Source organism: Bos indicus x Bos taurus, chromosome 10, assembly GCF_003369695.1.
Source record: "Bos indicus x Bos taurus breed Angus x Brahman F1 hybrid chromosome 10, Bos_hybrid_MaternalHap_v2.0, whole genome shotgun sequence".
NCBI classification, from domain to species: Eukaryota; Metazoa; Chordata; class Mammalia; order Artiodactyla; family Bovidae; genus Bos; species Bos indicus x Bos taurus.
Window position 1 is genome coordinate 48,532,245 of NC_040085.1, and position 24,569 is coordinate 48,556,813.

The following is a 24,569-nucleotide window of genomic DNA, read 5'->3' on the forward strand; positions in this document are numbered from 1 at the left end:
TGGTTTTTCCTTCTTCCTAACCTCTTCCTTAAATTCCTGCCAAGACAGACCGTTTCTCTTATAGCATCACATTTCCATATCTGCTTCTGGTGCTCTTTATGATTTGGCCCTCAGAAGCCACTCTAATTGCCTGCTATTCTCTACTTACTGCTGATCTCTGCAGGAGGGAACAGCATCAATGCAACAGAACGTAAGTCAAGGTGCAGCTGAGGAGATCTAACTGTATGATAGCTGTAGGTGAGGATGTTGGAAGCATAAGTAACTTCACTCTCTTCACCTCTACGTTAGGAGAGTGTAAGTGCAAATGTGGTACAGATGCATGTGTAAAACTGCACCTTTATTTTAGCATGCAGTGGGGCAGTTTAATCCTGAATGTGATGTGCAGGTCTCAGATACATAGCAGTCTTTTTAAAATTATTTTTTATTAGAGTATAGTTGTTTTGCAGTGTTGTGTTTCCACTGTGCAGCAAAATGAATCAGCCGTCCCCTCCCTTTTGGACTTCTTTCCCATTCAGGTCACCACAGTGAATTAAGTAGAATTCCCTATGCTATAATGTATGTTCTTATTAGTTATCTATTTTATACAAGAATTCAAAAAACCCAGTAGCCAATCTAGAAAATCTGTTTCTCACATGAGATACCTTGGATCAAACCGTTTGGTTCTAGGACCAAATTCTAACTAATTTCAAGCCTGGCCTGATGGAACCTGAAACAGGTGAATATTATGAAACTCCTTAAGTTGGGTTCAGAATGCCAGGGGTCCTAGAGCTGACCAGTGTCTGCAGGATACGCTGGGTCAGCAGCCTGTGTAAAAGGTTTGTGCAGAAGTTGGAGCCCTGCAGTGTGCTTCTGGCATCAAGAGGCGGGGAACTGAGCTGGGCTACTCAGGAAAGACTGGTTGTTCAGATGTTTGCCTCTGTGTGTGTTGCCTCAGTGACTCCCCACTCTTCCAGCCTCTCTGCAGAGGTGTTACTGATTTTGCACCGCTTCACTATGTGAAAGGATAGGAGGACTGTAGGTTCCTTACTTCTTCTGTTCCTCAGGCACATATATTCATTTATAGTTATATCTATATGTCTCATGTGTAGTATTCTAAAGAAAATGTAAACTTAGATTCATCGCGTTATACTCCTGCAGATTATTATTGTGTGCATACTATACTGTGTGTACTTAAGATGCAGTGACTGAACTGAATGTATATGCACCCTAGGACGTATTTTATTCATGTGTTTATTAGATATCTATCGAGGGCTTTTTATATTTATGGTATTAATGCCAGGAACATAAAGCTGAAAAGACAGGTTTTGTCCTGTGGGTAGAAGCAGAAAGTAGAGCTTAGAGAACAGTGGGATGGGGTGGAAGGTAGGTTCAGGAGGGAGGGGACATATATATACCTGTGGCTGATTCATGTTGCTACATGGCAGAAACGAATACAATATTGTAAAGCAACTATCCTCTAATTAAAGATATTAAAAAAAAAACCAAACAGACAAACAGTGTACTCCAAACTCCTGGGAGCATGTAAGAGTTGTGTAGTTTTATTTGGGAAGATCAGGTGTATCCTCACAGAAGAAATGAAATGGTTTGCAGGAGTCAGCAGACCACACATAAATTAAAATTTATCCATGCTGTCAATTTGGTTTATAGTTCTTTGTTAAGAATGATTTGAAAATTAACAAGTCTTTCTGCTTTGTAAGGAATACAGTCTTATTGAAACTTATTTTTAAATTTACATACAGTGAAACTTAGTGATTTGGGTCCACAGTTCTATGAGTTTTAACATATGCAGAGTTATGTAACCTTCACTATGATCAGGATACAGAATAATCACCCAAACCTTCTCTCGTGTGCCTTCCCTCCTCCTGACTCCTAGTACCTACTATATTTTGCATTCTCCAATACATCATATAAATGAGATTATACATTATGTAGCCTTCTGGGTCTTGCTTCTTCCACTTAGCATGATATGCTGAAATTTGTCTATATTGAGTGTTTCAGTAGTTCTCTTTTTTATTGCTGAGTACTGTTCCATAGTATAAATTTACTATTGTTTATCCATTCACCTGTTAAAGTTGAAGGACATTTTAGTTGTTTACATTTTGGGCAGTTATAAATACAGCTTTGATAAATTTTCTTGTACAGGTTTTTGCCTAAACAGAAGTTTTAATTTCCATTGAGACCGAGCATGTATACTTTGTTTATTTGCTGAGGTGTGTGATTTTTCCTTCTTCCTAATTTCTTCCTTAAATTCCTACGGAGCCAGACCATTTCTCTTATAGCCTCCAATTTCTGCATCTACTTCTGGTGTTCCTTTAAGGTGACAGTGCAATCAATATGTATTTAACTTTATAAGAAATTGCTAAGTTATTTTCCAAAGTGACTGTACCAGTTTGCATTCCCACCAGCAAGTTATGAAGTTCCAGGTACCCCACACCCTCCCCAGCACTTGGTATTGTCAGTTTTTTTATTTGAGCTACACCAATAGGTGGTTCCAAATAGGAAAAGGAGTACGTCAAGGCTGTATATTGTCACCTTGCTTATTTAACTTATACATCATGAGAACGCTGGGCTGGAAGAAGCACAAGCTGGAATCAAGATTGCGGAGAGAAATATCAATAACCTCAGATATGCAGATGATACCACCCTTATGGCAGAAAGTGAAGAAGAACTAAAAAGCCTCTTGATGAAAGTGAAAGAGGAGAGTAAAAAAGTTGGCTTAAAGCTCAACATTCAGAAAACTAAGATCATGTCATCTGGTCCCATCACTTCATGGGAAATAGATGGGGAAACAGTGGAAACAGTGTCAGACTTTATTTTTCTGGGCTTCAGAATCACTGCAGATGGTGATTGCAGCCATGAAATTAAAAGACGCTTGCTCCTTGGAAGGAAAGTTATGACCAACCTAGATAGCATATTCAAAAGCAGAGACATTACTTTGCCAACAAAGGTCCGTCTAGTCAAGGCTATGGTTTTTCCAGTGGTCATGTATGGATGTGAGAGCTGGACTGTGAAGAAAGCTGAGCGCTGAAGAATTGATGCTTTTGAAGTGTGGTGTTGGAGAAGACTCTTGAGAGTCCCTTGGACTGCAAGGAGATCCAACCAGTCCATTCTGAAGGAGATCAGCCCTGGGTGTTCTTTGGAAGGAATGATGCTAAAGCTGAAACTCTAGTATTTTGGCCACCTCATGCAAAGAGTTGACTCATTGGAAAAGACTCTGATGCCGGGAGGGATTGGGGGCAGGAGGAGAAGGGGATAACAGAGGATGAGATGGTTGGACGGCATCACCAACTCGATGGACGTGAGTTTGAATGAACTTCAGGAGTTGGTGATGGACAGGGAGGCCTGGCGTGCTGCAATTCATAGGGTCGCAAAGAGTTGGACACGACTGAGCGACTGAACTGAACTGATTACTGTAACTAATGAAGTTAATCATCTTTATATGTGTTTAGTTTCCATCCTTAATCTTGTTTCGTAAAGTATCTGTTCAAATCTTTTGCCAAATTTTTTGTTGGTTTTCTAACTATTAAATTCTGAGATTTTTTTATGTATTATTGATACAAATCGTCCCTCAGATATGTGATTTGCAAGTTTTCTTCCAGTTGATGGCTTGCCTTTTCCTTCTCTTAAGTTTATTTTTTCAAGAGTAGAATCTTTTTTGTTTTGATGAAAGTGTTTTTATCAATGTTTTTCCTTTATGGATTGTGTTTTTATGTCATATCTAAACAGATCATAAAGATTTGTCTGTGTTTTCTTGCAAAAGTTTTACTGTTTTGTGTTTCACATTTAGTTCTATGACCCATTTTTATATAAGGTGTAGATCAAGGTGCTTTTTTATGTTACAGGCACTGTGCTAAGCACTTTACACTCATTATCTTATGAATTCATAAAAACTTTAAAAAATCCTATTTTATATAACAAAATATGCTTTTGAAGAATAAGTAGGGAATTTCTTGGTGGTCCAGTGGTTAGGACTCAGGTGCTTTCACTGTTGTGGGGCCAGGCTCAATCCCTGCCCAGGGTTATGCAATAGGGAGTGATGTAGCCAAAATTATGGTAATCTTCTCAAGGACATAAGAGGCAGAGGTTTTGTTGTAAATACGGAGTGAATGGTGATGTGGTTCACTGAGTTTACTTAATGGTTTCTTTAAGTAACCATTACTGAGTGCCTGTTGTACACAGGCCACCATTCTAGCAATCTGCAGACAAGTAAGACATATCTCTAAACTTCAAGTCATTTAAACTTTTGGTTAAAAGTGGCTGGGAATTTGAATAAATAGGAAAGGTAGAGAATTTCTGAAACCAGTTATTAGTATGAGTTAAGAAGAGAATTGTTGAGTACCATTGAGTGGCAACATGAAAAGCTTTGTGTCACTCTTTCCAGCCAAAGAAATTGAGTTTGGGGACTGCCAAGTCTGGCATTTGGCAGGATAGGGTTGATAAAATATCAAAGAAGCAAATTCTCAGATGTTATTAAAGATGTCTTTCAATATGGATACAGTAAGAATAGACTGAAAAATAATGTCATCTGTGGGAAATTTGCATATAGGATCTATTTCTGAAAGGTCCTGGTTCCTAACTTCATTATAAAGTTTCTAGCCTTCATTTTGTTTATATGTCTGTGGACACATTTTGATCCAGATCTTTCCTTTGAAAAGCAAACGTATACAGCTTAGCAACTGGATTTTAGAGTTGCCACATATTCAAGCAGGATACTAAATTCACTAGAAGTTGGGTAATAAGCCACTTATAAAATAGCTGTTGCATACTCAATATAGATTTTCAAAAAGAAGTCAATGCCCAAGATGTCGTGATTGTGTTACATTGTTTTTATTAAACAGATGAGTATTTTTCTGTAAAATAACTTTTAAAAAAGTTTAAATAGCTACTTGTCTAGTCTTAAGGCTATAATAAATTTTCAGCTTTTGTTTGAAACTTGTACCTTGGTTGATTTTTTTACCTAAGTAGCTAAAGCTTGAGTTACCCTGGTTTGATGAAATGCTGGATCAGGGTCTCTTGCTTACTTCCTATTCAGTTGCAGGTCAGTCTTCAAGGTTTGAAGACTTGAAATGAATTGAACCTGTTGAGGTAAGAAGTTACAACTGTGTTTTGATTAGTAAATCCTGGAGTAGGCAAATGCATGATTTGAATGACCAGCATCATAGAAATAAACTTTAAGCTAAACTTTATATGCATAAAATTCTGTAACTGACTCTGGAATTGTGGATATTTGAGAGTCTGAGATAGGAATCTTCCTGTTTCTTTGATGAGCTAGTTATAGAATTCTCCAGAGTTGGGCTGACCCGTGCAGGTACAAAGAGGGTGCTACTGAGAGCCGGGGTTCCTTGAGGTCTCGGGAACTGTCTGGGGTTTGGCAGGCAAGAGCTGTCCCTCCATCCCACTCTGGATACAGCCGCAGCCATTTTCCGCCCAGAGTCAGAGGCTTGTGGGTCTCCCCCCAACTTCCTTGCCCTTGCGGTTGCAGTGGGGCCCTGGTTGATCTGAATGATTGTCACTGTATTGGATGGACTGCTAAACTATTGAATTGCTTCCATCTTTTGACGACACTAGGAAATTGTCCATGGAGTTGAGATATTTATTGTAGTAATTTCTTGTCTTACATACTTAAGAGATCAAGCCCTGAGCCTTTGGAGTGGGAACATTGACTCCAAGACTCTAGACTACCAGAGAACTAACCCTCGGGGGTATCAAATAGTGAGAACTCATACAAAGGAAACCACTGGAATACAAGACCCAGCAACACCCAAACACCAGTAGCACCCTGTGCAGGACGCCTCATCTAAACAACAAACAAAACAAAAATACAAACCCAATCATCAGCAGATAGGATTACCACCTCACTCAGACCTGTCCATCAGAGGAAAAACAAACAAAAACTCAGCACAAATCTCACCCTATAAGAAGCTTACATAAACCACTGAACCAACCTTGCTGCTGCTGCTGCTGCTGCTGCTAAGTCACTTCAGTCATGTCCGACTCTGTGTGACCCCACAGACGGAAGCCCACCAGGCTCCCCCGTCCCTGGGATTCTCCAGGCAAGAACACTGGAGTGGGTTGCCATTTCCTTCTTCCAATGCATGAAAGTGAAAAGTGAAAGTGAAGTCACTCAGTCGTGTCTGACCCTCAGCGACTCCAGGGACTGCAGCCTTCCAAGCTCCTCTGTCCATGGGATTTTCCAGGCAGGAGTACTGGAGTGGGGTGCCATTGCCTTCTCCGAACCAACCTTAGGAGGGCAGAAACCAAAAGGAAGAAAGAATTCAACGCTGAAGCCTGGCAAAAGGAGACCTCAAACACAATAAGTTTAAAAAGTAATAATAATGAAAAGGTAGAGAAATACTATATAAGTGAAGGAACAAACTAGAAACACAGAAGTCCAAATAAATGAAGAAAAAATAGGCAAACTACCTGAAAAAGAATTCAGAATAATGATAGTAAAGATGATCAAGAACCTTGAAAACAAAATGGAGACAATGCAAGAATCAATTAACAAAGACCTAGAAGAATTAAAGGATAAACATACAGAGACAAACAGCACAATTACTGAAATTAAAAATACTCTAGAAGGAATCAACAACAGAATATCTGAAGCAGAAGAACAAATCAGTGAGCTGGAGGATAAAATGGTGGAAATAAATTCTGAAGAGCAGAATAAAGTAAAAAGAATGAAAAGAACTGAGGATAGTCTCAGAGACCTCTGGGATCATATCAAATGCACCAATATTCAAATTATAGAGGTCCCAGAAGAAGACTAGAAAAAGAAAGGGTATGAGAAAATTTTTGAAGAGATTAGAGTTGAGATTTCCCCAACATGGAAAAGAAAATAGTCAATCAAGTCCAAGAGGCACAAAGAATCCCATACAGGATAAACCTGAGGAGAAACATGGAAAGACACATCACATACTAATCAAACTAACAAAGACTAAACACAAAAAGAATATTAAAAGCAGCAAGGGAGAAGCAACAAGTAACATACAAGGGAAGCCCCATATGCTTAACAGCTGATCTTTCAGCAGAGACTCTGCAGGCCAGAAGGGAATGGGAGGATATATTTAAAGTACTGAAAGGAAAGAATTTACAAGCAAGATTACTGTTCCCGGCAAGGATCTCATTCAAAATTGATGGAGAAATAAAAAGCTTTTCAGACAAGCAACATTTAAGAGAATTCAATACCACCAAACCAGCGTTACAACAAATGTTAAACAGACTTCTATAGTCCAGAAATACAAAAGAAGAGAAAAGATATACAAAATCAACCCCAAACAATTAAGAAAATGGCAGTAGGAACATATGTATCAATAAGTACTTTAAATGTAAGTGGATTAAATGCTCAACCAAAAGATACAGATTGGCTGAATGGATACAAAAACAAGACCCATATATATGCTATCTACAAGAAACCAACTTCAAACCTCAAGACATATATAGACTAAAGTGAGAGATGGAAAAATATATTCCATGCAAATGGAAAGCAAAAGAAAGCTGGAGGAGCAGTCCTCATATCAGACAAAATTAAAGTAAAGAAGTTTACAGGAGATAAGAAAGGGCACTACATAATGATCAAGGGATCAATCCAAGAGGAAGACATAACAGTTGTAAATATTTAAGCACCCAACATAGGAGCACCTCAATACCTAAGACAAACACCAGCAGAATAAAAGGAGAAATTGACAGTAGCACACTAATAGTAGGAGACTTTAACACCCCACTCACACCAATGAACAGATCATTAAAACAAAATTAATAAGGAAACAAAGTCTTAAATGATACATTAGATGAGATGGATCTCATTGATATCATCAGGACATTCCATCCAAATGCAGAAGAATACACCTTCTTCTCAAGTGCACATGGAACATTCTCCAGGATAGACCACATCGTGGGTCACAAATCAAACCTCTGTAAATTTAAGAAAATTGAAATCGTGGTAAGCATCTTCTCTGACCACAACACTATGAGACTAGATATCAATTACAAAAACAAAAAACAAAAAAACTGTAAGAAACACAAACACAGGGACATTAAACAACACATTTCTAAATAACCAACAGGTTACTGGAGAGATCAAAAGGGAAATCAGAAAATTTGTAGAAACAAAGACAATGAAAACACAACAATTCAAAACCTATGGGATGCAGCAAAAGCAGTCCTAAGTGGGAAGTGTATAGCAATACATTCCTACCTCAAAAAACAAGAAAAACATCGGACAACCTAACTTTATATCTAAAATAACTGGAAAAGGAACACACACAAAAAAACACACCAAAATTAGTAGAAGGAAAGAAACATAGAGAACTGAGCAGAAATAAATGAAAAAAAAAATGAAAGAAACAGTAGTAAAGATTAATAAAACTAAAAGCTGGTTCTTTGAGAAGATAAAATTGACAAACCTTTAGCCAGACTCATCAAGAAAAAAAGAAGAATCAAATAAAATTAGAAATGAAAAAGGAGAGGTTACAACAGACAATGAAGAAATACAAAGGATTATTATGAACAACTATATGGCAATAAAATAGATAACCTGGATGAAATGGACAGGTTCTTAGAAAAGTTCAATCTTCCAAGACTGAATCAGGAAGAAATAGAAATTATGAACAACCCAATTACAAGCACTGAAACAGAAGCTGTGATAAAAAATCTCCCAAAAAACAAAGCCCAGGACCAGATGGCTTCACAGGAAAATTCTGTCAAACATTTAGAGAAGAGCTAATGCCTATCCTTCTAAAACTCTTTCAAAAAATTGTAGAGAAAGGAACACTTACAAACTCATTCTATAAGGCCATCATCACCCTGATACCAAAACCAGACAAAGACAACACAAAAAAAGAAAACTACAGGCCAATATCATTGATGAACATAGATGCAAAAATTCTCAACAAAATTTAGCAAACAGAATTCAGCAACACATCAAAAAGCTCATACACCATGATCAAGTTGGATTTATTCCAGGAATGCAAAGATTCTTCAATATACACAAATCAATCAGTGTGGTACATCATATTAACAAATTGTAAGATAAAAACCATATGATAATCTAAATAGATGCAGAAAAAGCCTTTGACAAAATTAAGCACCCATTTATGATTCAGTTCAGTTCAGTCACTCAATCGTGTCCAACTCTTTGTGACCCCATGAATCGCAGCACGCCAGGCCTCCCTGTCCATCACCAACTCCCAGAGTTCACTCAGACTCACGTCCATCGAGTCAGTGATGCCATCCAGCCATCTCATCCTCTGTCGTCCCCTTCTCCTCCTGCCCCCAATCCCTCCCAGCATCAGAGTCTTTTCCAATGAGTCAACTCTTCGCATGAGATGGCCAAAGTACTGGAGTTTTATGATTAAAACTCTTTAAAAAAATGGGCATGGAAGGAACCTACCTCAATATAATAAAGGCCACATATGATAAGCCTACAGCAAACATTATTCTCAATGGTGAAAAACTGAAAGCAGTCCCCCTGTGATCAGGAAGAAGACAAGGGTGTCCACTTTAATCACCACTATTCAACATAGTTCTGGAAGTCCTAGCTACAGCAATCAGAGAAGAAAAAGAAATGAATCCAGATTGGAAAAGAAGAGGTAAAGCTCTCACTGTTTGCAGATGACATGATACTGAACATAGAAAACCCCAAAGATAGTATCAGAAAATTACTAGAGCTAATCAGTGAGTTTAGCAAGGTTGCAGGATACAAAATCAATACACAGAAATCACTTGGATTTCTATGCACTAACAATGAAAAATCAGAAAGAGAAATTAAGGAATCAATTCCATTGCAATGCAATTCCATTGCAACAAAAAGAATTAAATATCTAGGAATAACCTTACCTAAGGAGACGAAAGAACTGTACACAGAAAATTATAAGACACTGATGAAAGAAATCAAAGATGACATAAACAGATGGAGAGATATTCCATGTTCCTGGGTAGGAAGAATCAATATTGTGAAAATGACTATACTACCAAGTGCAGTGTACAGATTCAGTATGACCTCTATCCAATTACAAATGGCATTTTTCACAGAAATGGAACAAAAATTTTCACAAGTCATATGGAAACACAAAAGACCCTGAATAGCCAAAGCAGTCTTCAGAAAGAATGGAGCTGGAGGAATCAACCTTCCTGACTTCAGATTATACTACAAAGCTACAATTATCAAGACAGTATGGTACTGGCACAAAAACAGAAATATAGACCAATGTAACAGGATAGAAAGCCCAGAAATAAACCCATGCACCTATGGATACCTTATTTCTGACCAAGGATGCAAGAATATACAATGGGGCAAAGACAACCTCTTCAGTAAATAGTGCTGGGAAAACAGGACAACTGCATATAAAAGAATGAAATTGGAACACTTCCTAACAACATACACAAAGATAAACTCAAAATGGATTAAAGACCTAAATGTAAGACCAGAAACTATAAAACTCTTAGAGGAAAACATAGGCAGAACACTTGATGACATAAATCAAAGCAAGATCCTCTATGATCCACCTCCTAGAGTAATGGAAATAAAAGCAGAAGTAAAGAAATGGGTCCTGATTAAACTTAAAAGCTTTTGCACAACAAAGGAAACTATAAGCAAGTTGAGAAGACAACCCTCAGTATGGGAGAAAATAATAGCAAATGAAACAACTGACAAAGGATTAATTTCCAAAATACATAAGTAGCTCATACAACTCAATGCTAGAAAAACAAACAACCCAATTAAAAAGTGGGAAAAGGACATAAACAGACATTTCTCCAAAGACATACAGATGGCTAACAAACACATGAAAAGATGCTCAACATCACTCATTATTAGAGAAATGCAAATCAAAACTACAATGAAATATTCCCCTACACTGGTCAGAATGGCCCTCATCAAAAAGTCTACAAACAGTAAATGCTGGAGAGGGTGTGAAGAAGAGGGCATGCTCTTACACTGTTGGTAGGAATGTAAATTGATATAGCCACTATGGAAGATGGTATGGAGATTCCTTAAAAAACTAAGAAAAAACCAGCATATGACCCAGCAATCCCACTTCTAGGCATATACCCTGAGGAAACCAGTGTTGAAAGAAACGCATGTATCCCATTGTTCATTGCAGCATCATTTACAATAGCTAGAACATGGAAGCAACCTAGATGTCCATTGACAGATAAATGCATAAAGAAGTTGTGATACATATACACAAAGGAATATTCAGTTCACTTCAGTTCAGTCACTCAGTCGTGTCCAACTCTTTGCGACCCCATGAACTGCAGCACAACAGGCTTCCTGTCGATCACCAACTCCCAGAGTCTACCCAAACCCATGTCCATTGAGTTGGTGATGCCATCCAACCATCTCATCCTCTGTTGTCCCCTTCTCCTCCTGTCCTCAATCCCTCCCAACATCAGAGTCTTTTCAAATGAGTCATCTCTTTGCATCAGGTGGCCAAAGTATTGGATCTTCAGCTTCAACGTCAGTCCTTCCAATGAACACCCAGGACTGATCTCTTTTAGGATGGACTGGCTGGATCTCCTTGCAGTCCAAGGGACTCTCAAGAGTCTTCTCCAACACCACAGTTCAAAAGCATCAATTCTTTGGTGCTCAGCTTTTTTCACAGTCCAGCTCTCACATCCATACATGGCTACTGGAAAAACCATAGCCTTGACTAGACAAACCTTTGTTGGCAAAGTAATGGAATATTACTCAGCCATAAAAAGAAGCACATTTGAGTCAGTTCTGATGAGGTGGATGAACCTAGAACCTATTATACAGAGTAAAGTGAGTCAGAAAGAGAAAGATTAATATCGTATTCTAACACACATTACGGAATATAGAAAAATGGTACTGAAGAATTTATTTATAGGGCAGCAGTGGAGAAACAGAGAATAGACTTATGGACATGGGGAGAGGGGAGGGCAGGGTAAGATGTATGAAAAGAGTAACGTGGAAACTTACATTACCACATGTAAAATAGATAGCCAAGGGGAATTTGCTGTATGGCTCAGGTAACTCGAAACAGGGAGCTCTGTATCAACCTAGAGGGGTGTGATGGGGAAGGAAATGAAAGGGAGGGGATATGTGTATACCTATGGCTGATTCATGTTGAGGTTTGATAGAAAACAACAAAATTCTGTAAAGCAATTATCCTTCAATAAAAAATAAAAGAATTCTCCAAAGTTACTGATTGGTGACTTAGAACCATGGAAACAGCAAGAAGTATTGGAGCATGACTGCTGGCCACCATATCTTGGTACTTAGGACTCCCCAAGGAGAGGTGAGGCACTAGCAACTGGTACATTCCTTGACCAGTTGAGACTCCAGATCCTCTGGCTGCTGTGCAGTGTCAGAATCACCAGTGTAAATCCTGTGTTCAGGTTCTCACCAACTGAAGTATTTCCTTTTTAGTGAAAGAATATTTTAAATGTAATTTACACAAGAAAATTATATTTTCTTAGATTAGGGAATAGTTCCTGAACTTATGAGTTGTCATTTCAGATTGTGTATTCATAACTTTTGGGCTTCCTTGGTGGTTCAGCAGTAAAGAATTCGCTTGCAGTGCAGGAGACAAGAATTCGATCCCTGGGTCAGGAAGAGCCCCTAGAGAAGAAAATGGCAACCCACTCCAATATTCTTGCCTGGGAAATCTGATAGATAGAAGAGCCTGGTGGCTCCAGTCCATGGGGTCTCAAAGAGTCAGACATGACTGAATGACAACAATCATTCACAATTTTTAGTTTTAAAATCAAAATGTGTTAAGTATTTCATTCATTGCAACTTCCATTCTTTGTAACACGTATTAAGTTATTTCATTCATCGCAACTCAAGAAGCATGAATAGCATGTTAGTTTAACATTATAGTCATACATTTCCATGGTGGAAACATGAATGTGTTGCTTTCTGTTCTTCAAATAAAACTTTGAAGAACATTATCCTCTTAGCATTTTTTTTTCCTCTTAGCCTTTCTGATCCTTTTTCTCTGACTATAAATCATAGAAGCAAATGCTTAAGTAGACAGGTGAAGAAGAGGAAATCACAAATAAAATAGGCACTTACATTTATTGTGTTTGCGAGGTTGTTTTTGAGGATGGTGCATGTTTCTTGAGACCTTGTTTCTTGCCTGTTTTATAGAGCTCTGGCCTCTTAACAGCACTGCTTTAATGACTTCTTGTGAGGCTCTCGGTTTATGTTAGCACTGACTATGGAGGGAAGAAAGAGGTCAGGTTTCACAAGGAGGCTGTGGACTTGTAAAATCATACCCAACTGGCAGAAATGAAGTCTACTTTAAGGAGAAAGCGAGATTTTCATAACACAAGATATTTTGCCATATAAATAAGTGCACGATGTTTTGATGATGCCTAAAACAGTTTGTCAAACGTGGGTGTTCTGGGGGGGGAGGGGGATTCTAACACTCATTTTAAAGGACCTATTCATTTACTCAGTTTAATACCACAGTTAAAAAGTTAAAATAGAAAAATATTTGCTGAGAAAGTTTGACTATCATGATATATGATATTTGTGCATGCTTTTCTGAAGTTTCTAAGTTTTGATTCAAATTTTCATGTAATTTATCTTTTTGTTGAAAAGTAATTTTTATTCAGATGTTCTTTTTCTTATTGTTTTTCACATTGAAGGCACTGACTAGGGAGGGAATCAAACATCCATATAGATGATAGCTACCCAAAGAATGATAAGGTCAAAGTACTAAAAAGGCAAATAAAAATTAAGAATGAGGGATCTTTCTTTTGGCTGCACTGCATGTCATGCAGAATCTTAGTTTCCTGACCAGGAATTGAAAGTTTACCCCCCTGCAGGAGAAGCTCAGAGTTTTAACCACTGGGCTTCAATGGAAGTTCCAGGATGAACGATTTTATAAGTCAGTGGAGCAGTGGTAGAAAATTTATGCAAATTCCTCTTTCAATCCATTCAGCATAAAACTTAGTCATGTCTGACTCTTTGTGACTCCATGGACTATAGCGCACCAGGCTCCTCTGTCCATGGAGTTCTCCAGGCAAGAATACAGGAGTGGGTTGCCATTTCCTCATCCAGGGAATCTTCCTGACCCAGGGGTTGAACTCAGCTCTCTCACAGTGCAGGCAATTTCTTTACTGTTGGAGTCACACATACAAAGTTTATTTTTAAATATAATTACTTTTTAAAAATTATATAATTTTGTAGGAAAAAATAAAAGTACATAATTTATAGAGATCCTCTTGTAATCTAGCCCTTAGTATTTCATCATTGAAGTAGGGGATTTTATGCTCTTTAAATAATTTGTCTATCACATTAAAAATGAGAAAATTATTTCTATTTCTCTACACTTTATATATACCTTTATGTGAAAACTACATAGTCTGGCTTAGTAGGAAAAAAGAAAAAAATTAAATCTTAGAATATCTCTACCTTTGTTAGGGCTTTAAAATTTATTTTATTGTATAACATTCTGGAAGCAAAACTAGTGTATTCATAGCAAGATATCCTCTGTCCTATGCTTTCATAATACTCCATAATTTTCCTTCGTAATATTTATCACAGTTTAAAATTGCTATATACTTGAATAGTGTATATACAAAAGTCCGTCTAGTCAAAGCTATGGTTTTTCCAGTAGTCATATATGGATGTGAGAGTTGGACCATAAAGAAGGCTAAGTGCCGAAAAATTGATGCTTTTGAACTGTGGTGTTGGAGAAGACTCTTCAGAGTCCGTTGGACTGCAAGGCGATCCAACCAGTCCATCCTAAAGGAAATCAGTCCTGAATATTCATTGGAAGGACTGATGCTGAAGTTGAAGCTCCAATACATTGGCCATCTGATGCAAAGAACTGACTCATTAGAAAAGACCCTCATGCTGGGAAAGAATTGAAGGCAGAGGAAGGGGATGACAGAGAATGAGATGGTTGGGTGCCATCACCGACTTGATGGACAGGAGTTTGAGCATGCTCCAGGAGTTGGTGATGGACAGGGAAGCCTGCCATGCTGCAGTCCATGGGGTTGCAAAGAGTCGGACCCGACTGAGAGACTGAACTGAAGTAAACTGCATGGTAATTTTAGTTAAATCTTTCTCCATTGCTAGACAAAAATCCCTGAGGGTAGAGCCTTAGTTTTGTTTATCATTGGATCCTTGACATGTTGAACATGCTAGGCACAGAATAAACAAGTGTTGATGAATGAATGAATGAATTTAGAAAAGATTCGGTTCAGTTGCTCAGTCGTGACCGAATCTTTGTGACCCCATGAATTGCAGCACGCCAGGCCTCCCTGTCCATCACCAACTCCTGGAGTTTACTCAAACTCCTGTCCATTGAGTCTGTGATGCCATCCAGCCATCTCATCCTCTGTCGTCCCCTTCTCCTCCTGCCCCCAATCCATCCCAGCATCAGGGTCTTTTCCAGTGAGTCAACTCTTCGCATGAGATGCCCTAAGTATTGGAGTTTCAGCTTTAGCATCCGTACTTCCAATGAACACCCAGGACTGATCGCCTTTAGAAGAATGTACTGGTTGGATCTCCTTGCAGTCCAAGGAACTCTCAAGAGTCTTCTCCAATACCACACACAGTTCAAAAGCATCAATTCTTTGGCACTCAGCTTTCTTTATTGTCCACCTCTCACATCCATAAATGACTACTGAGAAAACCATAGGTTTGACTAGATGGACCTTTGTTGGTAAAGTAATGTCTGCTATTTAATATGCTGTCTAGGTTGGTCATAGCTTTTCTTCCAAGGATCAAGTGTCTTTTAATTTCATGGCTGCAATCACCATCTGCAGTGATTTTGGATCCAAAGAAAATAAAGTCTCTTACTGTTTTCATTGTTTACCATCTATTTCCCATGAAATGATGGGACCAGATGGCATGATCTTAGTTTTCTGAATGTTGAGTTTTAAGCCAATTTTTTCACTCTCCTCTTTCACTTTTATCAAAAGGCTGTTCACTTTCTGCCATAAGGGTGGTGTCATCTGCATATCTGAGGTTATTGATTTCTCCCAGCAGTCTTGATTCCAGCTTGTGCTTCATCCAGCCCAGTGTTTCTCATGATGTACTCTGCATATAAGTTAAATAAGCAGGGTGACGGTACATAGCCTTGATGTACTCCTTTTCCTATTTGGAACCAATCTGTTGTTCCATGTCTGGTTCTAACTGTTGCTTCTTGACCTGCATACAAATTTCTCAGGAGTCAAGTAAGGTGGTCTGGTATTCCCATCTCTTAAAGAATTTTCCACAGTTTGTTGTGATCCACACAGTCAAAGGCTTTGGCATATCAATAAAGCAGAAGTAGATGTTTTTCTGAAACTCTCTTGCTTTTTTGGTGATCCAGCGGATGTTGGTAACTTGATCTGGTTCCTCTGCCATTTCTAAATCCAACTTGAACATCTGGAAGTTCATGATTTATGTACTGTTGAAGCCTGGCTTGAAGAATTTTGAGCATTACTTTGCTAGCATGTGAGACGAGTGCAATTGTGCTGTAGTTTGAGCATTCTTTGGCATTGCCTTTCTCTGGGATTGGAATGAAAACTGACCTTTTCCAGGCCTGTGGCCACTGCCGAGTTTTCCAGATTTGCTGGCATATTGAATGGAGCACTTTCACAGCATCATCTTTTAGGATTTGAAATATCTCAACTGGAATTCCATCACCTTCACTAGCTTTGTTTGTAGTGATGCTTTGTAAGGCCCACTTGTCTTCACATTCTAGGATATATGACTCTAGGTGAGTATTCATACCATTGTGGTTATCTGGGTCTTAAGATCTTTTTTGTATAATTCTTCTATGTATTCTTGCCACCTTTTGTTAATATCTTTTGCTTCTGTTAGGTCCATACTGTTTCTGTTGTTTATTGTGCGCATCTTTGCATGGAATGTTCCCTTGGTATCTGTAGTTTCTTGAAGAGATCTTTAGTCTTTCCCATTCTGTTTTTTTCCTCTTTTTTTTTTTTTTGCACTGATTGCTAATAAAGGCTTTCTTATCTCTCCTTGCTGTTCTTCAGAACTCTTCATTCAGATGGGTATATTTTTCCTTTTCTCCTTTGCCTTTAGCCTCTCTCTTTCTCAGCTGCTTGTAAGGCTTCCTCACACAACCATTTTGCCTTTGTTTTTCTTGGGGATGGTCTTGATCACTGCCTCCTGTACAATGTTACGAACCTCTGTCTATAGTTCTTCAGGCACTCCCTCCATCAGATCTAATCCCTTGAATCTATTTGTCACTTCCACTGTATAATCATAAGGGATTTGATTAGGTCATGCTTGGATGGTCTAGTGGTTTTCCCTACTTTCTTCAATTTAATCTAAATTTTGCAATAAGGAGTTCATGATCTGAGCCACAATCAGCTCCCAGTCTTGTTTTTGCTGGTGGTATAGAGCTTCTCCATCTTCAGCTGCAAAGAACATAATCAATCTGATATCACTATTGGCCATGTGTAGAGTCATCTCTTGTGTTGTTGGAAGAGGGTGTTTGCTATGACCAGTGTGTTCTCTTGGCAAAACTGTTAGCCTTAGGCCTACTTTATTTTGTACTCTTAAGGCCAAACTTGCCTGTTACTCCAGGTATCTCTTGACTTCCTACTTTTGCATTCCAGTCCCCTATAATGGAAAGGACATCTTTTGTTTGGTGTTAGTTCTGGAAGATTTTCTAGGTCATCATAGAACCATTCAACTTCAGCTTCTTCGGCCTTAGTGGTTTGGTATAGACTTGGATTACTGTGATATTGAATTGTTTGCCTTGGAAATAAACCGAGATCATTATGTCATTTTTGAGATTGCCCCAAAGTATTGCATTTCAGACTCTTTTGTTGACTATGATGGCTACTCCATTTTTTCTAAGGGATTCTTGCCCACAGTAGTACATATAATGGTCATTTGAGTTACATTCACCCATTCCAGTCCATTTTAGTTCACTGATTCCTAGAATGTCAACGTTCACTCTTGCCCCCTTTTGTTTGACCACTTCCAATTTACCTTGATTCATGGACCTCACATTCCAGGTTCCTACACAATACTGTTCTTTACAGCATTGGACTTTACTTCCAACCCCCATCGTATCCACAACTAGGCATTGTTTTTGCTTTGGCTCCATCTCTTCATTCTTTCTGGAGTTATTTCTCCACTCTTCTCTAGTAGCCTATTGGGCACTTACTGAGTGGGGGAGTTCATCTTTCAGTGTCATATCTTTTGGCCTTTTTATACTGTTCATAGGGTTCTCAAGGCAACAATACTGAAGTGGTTTGCCATTCCCTTCTCCAGTGAACCACGTTTTGTCAAAACTCTCCACCATGACCCATCTGCCTTGGGGTAGAATTAGAGAACATTTTAAAATTTTCAGTTTAATTCAACAGGTATTGTTTTAGTGCCAAGTCTGTACCATTCACTGGCTTAAGGGATCCTGCAAAGTTATGACCCACTACTTGTCCTTATTGAGCTCAGAATGTGGAATGGGAGACAGTCTTGTGAATATGTGACTATAATACTGTGGGATAAAAGTAGCAATAAAGGTCTTCATTCTACAGGAGTCTTATAGAAGAAAAAAATCAGGAACAGCTTCCCAAAGGGTAAGACAAGAGAACTAGGTTTTAAATGATAACAGGATTTCATCAGGTGGACAAAGGGATCTACAATATTTGAAAGAGAAGGAAAGCGTGTATATTGTTCAGAGATGTGAAATACAGTATATTCAGAGAATCATAAATAGTTCAGTGTCTGTGAGACATAATTTCAAGTGGTTGAATGCAAAGTGATAGAGTTTTATAGGGACTAAATAATTCATCAGTAACACAAATCAAATTTGTTTTTTATGACCATCACTCTCGAAGGTAACTCTGATATCAGGACAGATCTCACCTAAAGACACTCCTTTAAGACTTCCAGGCAGTTGGTGATAAGGACCTGAATCACAGAGAGAGTCCAGTGTTCTTGAATTGTGATCCTTAAACATTTTAGTCTCACTCTTTATATGCTTAAATCTTGAGGACTCCAAAGAGCTTTTGTTTAGGTAGGTTATATTTAATAATACTTTATTATTAGAAATTAAAACTGAGAAATTTTAAAAATATTAATTTTGAAATGAAAACACAGATCAATTACATATTAACATAGCACATTTAATGAAAAATAACTGTTTTCCAAAAAATTTTAGTAAGATGAGTGACACTTTTTTTTACATTTGTCCAAATCTTTTAAATTAGCTTAGTAGAAGACAGTTGGATTCTCACAGTGAATTAGATTTGTTGCTTTATATCACGCATCAAGTAGCTTCTGGAAGTACTGTATACTCAAGAGAAATGAAGGTGAAAAAGGCAAAGGATGATTATCGTAAAAATGCTTTTAACCTTCTGAGTCTATTGACAACAGCAGTTTGAAACTGCTGTTTTGAAGTAGTAAGTATTTTTTGTTACATACACAAAATATTAATTTACCCCAACTCCATCCTTTTTGGAAGGAGATATTCCTAAGAGTATTTTCGTTATTACTCACTGACTTTGTTCTGTACCTCTAAAGGCCCATGATCCATTTACAGATTAATGAAGTCACGTCCAAGGCAGAATTCGTTAGTCTTCTGTAACCTCTCACACTTCCCAGTGCAATGAGGCATAAGTCATCCAGCCCTTATTACTTCTATATTTCTTCATAATTTCTCATTTTGTTGAAAATTGTATATATGCATATTTATTTTTTGAACTGGGGTTTGAGGATGGAGAGTAAGACTATTATTGTGGCCCTTTCTTTATATCCTGGAAGACTTAGTAGAGGAAAGGCAAGCTACACTATTACCTGGAGTCTGGGCTCCATCAAAATGTAAAACTTGGAGGCTTGTCTACAAGAGTAAAGAAGAATTATCTCTAGAAAATATCAACATTTGAAGACTTAAGTCTAAAAATAGTCTCTTGAATCTGTGTGCGTTTATTTTTTAGGCACATCATTTGTCTTCACTTTTTCCACTCTCATTCTGCTCCATCAATACCAACCTCATTTTATTCCAAACATGGAATGACATATCTGTGTCCAATAAAAACCAAGTCTGTTTTCATTACAATATCTGCAGAATCTCTCTGTTCTCACTGCCGCCACCCGGTTTTGTCATTTTTATTTAAACAGCCTGTTGGTCTTTTGACTTAAGGCTCTTTTTCTTCAATCCATCCTAACAGTACCTGATTAATTTTCCCACACACTACTCTTACCATGATACTCCTTTGCTTAAAGCTTTTCAGTGATGCCTTATTTTGTACCGTGGTACAAACCTGTTTTATCTCTACTCTCCTTCCACTCTGCCATGAACATTTAATCTGATTTATTCTACAGTAGTTAACCCTGGCTGTTGCCTCACAATCCTGTGAACACAGGCTGTACATTTCTTACTTCTGTGCTTGCCTTCGTATTACTCCTTTCATCTGAAATGTCTTATTTTTCTCCTTCCATCTAAACCCAATGGGTTCTTCAAATCTCAGTTTAAAACCAGCCCCTGTTGGGACTTCCGTGATGAAACAGTGGATAATAATCCTTCTGCCATGTTGGAGACACAAGTTTGATCCCTGGTCAGGGAATATCCCATGTGCCACAGAGCAACTAAGCCCATGCATCACAGCTGTTGAGCCTGTGCTGTAGAGCCCAAAAGCTGCAACTACTGAGCCCATTTGCTGCAATTAATTACTGAAGCCCACGCACCCTAGAGCCTGTACTCTGCAACTAGAGAAGCCATCGCAATGAGAAGCCTACGCACTGCAGCAAAAAGTAGTCCCTACTCGCCACAACTAGAGAAAAGCCTGCACAAAAGCAACAAAGACCCAATACAGCCAATAATAATAATTAATTTTAAAAAACAATCCTTGTGAAAGGTTTTTACCTGACTAGTTTGTCTTTACTGATTTCCCTGTCCTCTGAAATACACTAGTATTTGAGATTTTTACTGCACAGCTTAATGTATCATTATCTACCATTAATAATTGCTGTTTTTTGTTTCAGTTATGTTCATTTTTTTCTGAAATCTAAGATTCTTGAGAATTTCATTTTGGGAAAGACTAAAGTCCTTTAGTAGGGTAACTGCCCAGTGGTTTTTCTAAAATTATCTTTTAATTTCTCTCTGTGCTTGTTACGTTGAGTTGGCCTTATGTTTGAGCAGAAGTTCAAGTTTGATAAGTAATACCTAGCATAATTTTATTTCCAAGCATTATATAATAGTGCATATACTTATTCTGAATATGAAAAACTTTATCTTATAGCTATTTCTGCATTTGAAGTTCAGCCAATTTCTATTGAGGTCCGAGAAGGTGGAGTTGCTAGATTTGCATGCAAGATTTCATCAAACCCTCCTGCTGCCATAACATGGGAATTAAATCGGACAACTCTATCTGTAACTATGGACAGGTAAATGCAGCTTTTGTCTTTGAAGATGATACAGAAGGACCAAAGATTTCATCATAAAACTGTATATGGAGAAAGATCACGGTGAAACTGATTTTTGTTTATGATAGCGATAACTAATTTCTTAAAGTGAAGTCGCTGAGTCGTGTCTGACTCTTTGCGACCCCATGGACAGTAGCCTACCAGGCTCCTCCATCCATGGGATTCTCCAGGCAAGAGTACTGGAGTGGGTTGCCATTTCCTTCTCCAGGGGATCTTCCCGACCCAGGGATCGAACCCAGGTCTCCCGCATTGTAGGCAGACGCTTTAAGACATCTCAAACATAGGCAAAGAATTAGATTATCAGTCTCTGGTACATGGGGCATAGTTCCTGGCCTCTTGGTTCAGATCAGAATTCAGATTCTCTTAGTGCTTTGTTCTTTTCCTCAAACATCTTTTCTAACCATGGGACCCCCTGGGCACCTGGATTGCAGCCCAAGAATTTAGGAAACTAAATTACACTTTGACTACTGAGAATAGCAGTGCTGTTTTAAAGGTTTAAGGGTTTCCCATATATACAATAATGGTTGCCCACTTCCATCTTTGCCAATTGCTTAGCAGCCCCCTCTACACCACACACCACACACACACACACACACACACACACACACAGTCACGTGCCTGCATGCATGCATATACCTAGTCCTCTGAGGTGGTCAGAGTTTAGGGGTCAGGAACTTGGCAGCAACTTCAAAAGTTTGGTTCCTGTCCTAATGAGTAGCAATATTCCTTAGCAGGCTCAAATTGCTTGCTGAAATGGTAAAGAGCACTAAGATGGACAAACTTATTCAAGGAAGAGCTTTAAAAAAATTTTACATTCAGATAAATCTTGACAAATACCTAGATACTAACAGGCAAAAAGTCAGGAATTTGGGAAAAAAATCATACTAAGCTCTAGATTGTAAGTTCTAAATGTACTAAGTACTAAAAGTACTAATCATACTGAGCTCTAAATGTAAGTTTTCATGTCAAGTGAGATTCTGTGTAAAATTACACCAATAGATTTCACAAGTCACATACAGCATAATTACTTGTGTTTTACAGAGTTATAGCCCAAATGAAAACAACTGAATCAAGCTAGTATTTTTAGTCTTGAAAGTATTGCATCTGGCATTTTTAAAAGATTGACTATATTAGTTCTTACCATAGGATAAATGTTAAAATAGAATGTAAAATCTACTACAAAGAGTTTAATCACGTTTCTTCTAGTGACAGGATAACTGCCCTGCCAACAGGAGTACTGCAGATATATGATGTTGACCAGAGGGATGCTGGAAATTACCGTTGTGTTGCTGCTACTATAGCCCACAGACGTAAAAGTATGGAGGCCTCTCTCACAGTGATTCCAGGTACCACATAGAAGTTTATTTTTCAAGCTTTAATTGGCCCAGGTTTTAATTTTCCTTCTCTGGTTATAATAGTATGCTCTAAAGTAGTACTTTAATTTCACTTAAATTTTATTGTAATCTAGTTGGAAAATGATCATTTTTATATATTTAAGCAACCTTCTTCCTCTAACTTGCTTTATACGTTAATATCAACATCTTTAAGAAAGACTGAATTTTTGTTTTATAAATACTTTTGTTTTTAAAATATAAAATGCAGAAAGACTTAAAAAAGAATAATAATCATCTAGTTCTACCAAATTTTTCCATTGTCAATAAAAATGTATTTGTTTCCAGTTTGGGTTTTTCTGTCTGTTGTTTTAGGAAAAATTATCCTTTGTAGAAATGATGCATGCTTTATTATAAAGAGTAATGTCTATGAAAGTAAAATACATTTTTTTACATTAAACAACTTGAAAAGTACAAAGATATGTTTTAAAATGTCCCTAGTCCATATCCAGAGGTGATCATTGTTAACATTGAGTGTATATAATTTCATGTATTTTGCCATACATGAATATAGTTAGAAGGGAAACTAGCTAGAGAGATGAATATGAAGAAATGTGTTTTATTAAAATGGAATTACAGATGCTAGTTTTTTATTTTTAAATAATTAAATTTACTTGAATGTTGTGGGGAAAAAACCTGTCCTAAAGACACTGTTGAACTTCAAATGAATGTTTACTCTTCACAAGAGATATTACTTCCTAAAAGATCCTTTAAGATTAAAAAAATTTTTTAAGAAACATCGAAACTGAAATTAAATTTTTAATGCCATATTTTAATTTGAGGTGGTATCTATTAGCTTCTTGGTATGAAGCATAAAGACAAAAGCACTCTCTCACTTCTTCATTCCCCACACTGTCACATTAATTCCCAACAAGATTGTGAAAGTATTAAGTCAATGTTTGAATCTCTACGGAAACAACCTAAGTGTCCATCAACCGATGAATGAATAAATAAAATGTATCTTATCCATTTAATTAAGTATTTAATCTATTATTATTATTCAATAAAAAGAAATGAAGTAGTGGTACATGGTACAACTTAAATGAACCTTAAACTAATGTTTAAATGAAAAGAAGCCAGTTCCAAAAGACCATGTAAGATGTGATTCCTTTTTTATTAAATATCTGGAATAGGCAAACCCAGAGGCAGAAAGTAGATCAGTGATTATCAGCCTATGGGGAGCTTTGAGAGTGACTATTGATAGAGTGGAATTTGTTTTTGGGGTAATGAAAATGCTTTAAAATTGGTTATGGTAATAATTGTACAACTCCAAAAGTACTAAACGCAGTTGAATTGTGCTTCAAACGGGTGAGTTATATCTCAATTAAGTTGTTTTAGAAAAGGAAAAAAGTGACTTCAGAATAGATATTTTAATTCATTTATTATATCTTATTTATAGTATTTTCGCATTTCCTGCCTTTTCCCTCTTAAAGGTAAGGAGTCTAAGTCCTTCCACACACCGACCATTGTAGCAGGTCCACAAAACATAACAACATCCCTTCATCAGACTGTTGTTTTAGAATGTGTGGCCACGGGAAATCCCAAACCAATCATTTCTTGGAGCCGTCTTGGTAAGTCTTCTGAGGAAAAAAAAATACTTTCCTTCAACTTTGTTCATACTAGTGAAATTGATAACGTGTTTATATACAACACGCATGTTTGGCAGTTACATGGCTTTTAACTTTCTGCAGTTACAGAGTGTAGATGAAAGGTTTTAGTATAGAAAATTTTAGACCTTTTGTGATAATGATTGTTTGGATAGTGATCTTCTGTCAAATTTTAGATCGTATATTACATTGTTTTAACTCAAG

At 37.6% G+C, this 24,569-nt stretch overlaps 1 protein-coding gene and 1 long non-coding RNA gene across 2 annotated transcripts in view; one reads left to right on the top strand and one right to left on the bottom strand.

Moving 5' to 3' along the window:
• The window catches only part of PRTG (protogenin), a 145,089-nt gene that overhangs the window by 49,817 nt on the left and 70,703 nt on the right, over positions 1-24,569 (top strand). Inside the window, exons 3-5 of the mRNA XM_027553935.1 lie at positions 21,184-21,328; positions 22,574-22,713; positions 24,192-24,329. Of these exons, the coding sequence (XP_027409736.1) occupies positions 21,184-21,328; positions 22,574-22,713; positions 24,192-24,329 (423 nt within the window). The remainder of the gene's footprint in view (positions 1-21,183; positions 21,329-22,573; positions 22,714-24,191; positions 24,330-24,569) is intronic.
• The window catches only part of LOC113900297, a 78,568-nt gene continuing 60,210 nt past the window's right edge, over positions 6,212-24,569 (bottom strand). Inside the window, exons 2-3 of the long non-coding RNA XR_003513114.1 lie at positions 13,040-13,182; positions 6,212-6,241 (exon numbers count right to left, since the gene is read on the bottom strand). This is a non-coding gene — a long non-coding RNA (uncharacterized LOC113900297). The remainder of the gene's footprint in view (positions 6,242-13,039; positions 13,183-24,569) is intronic.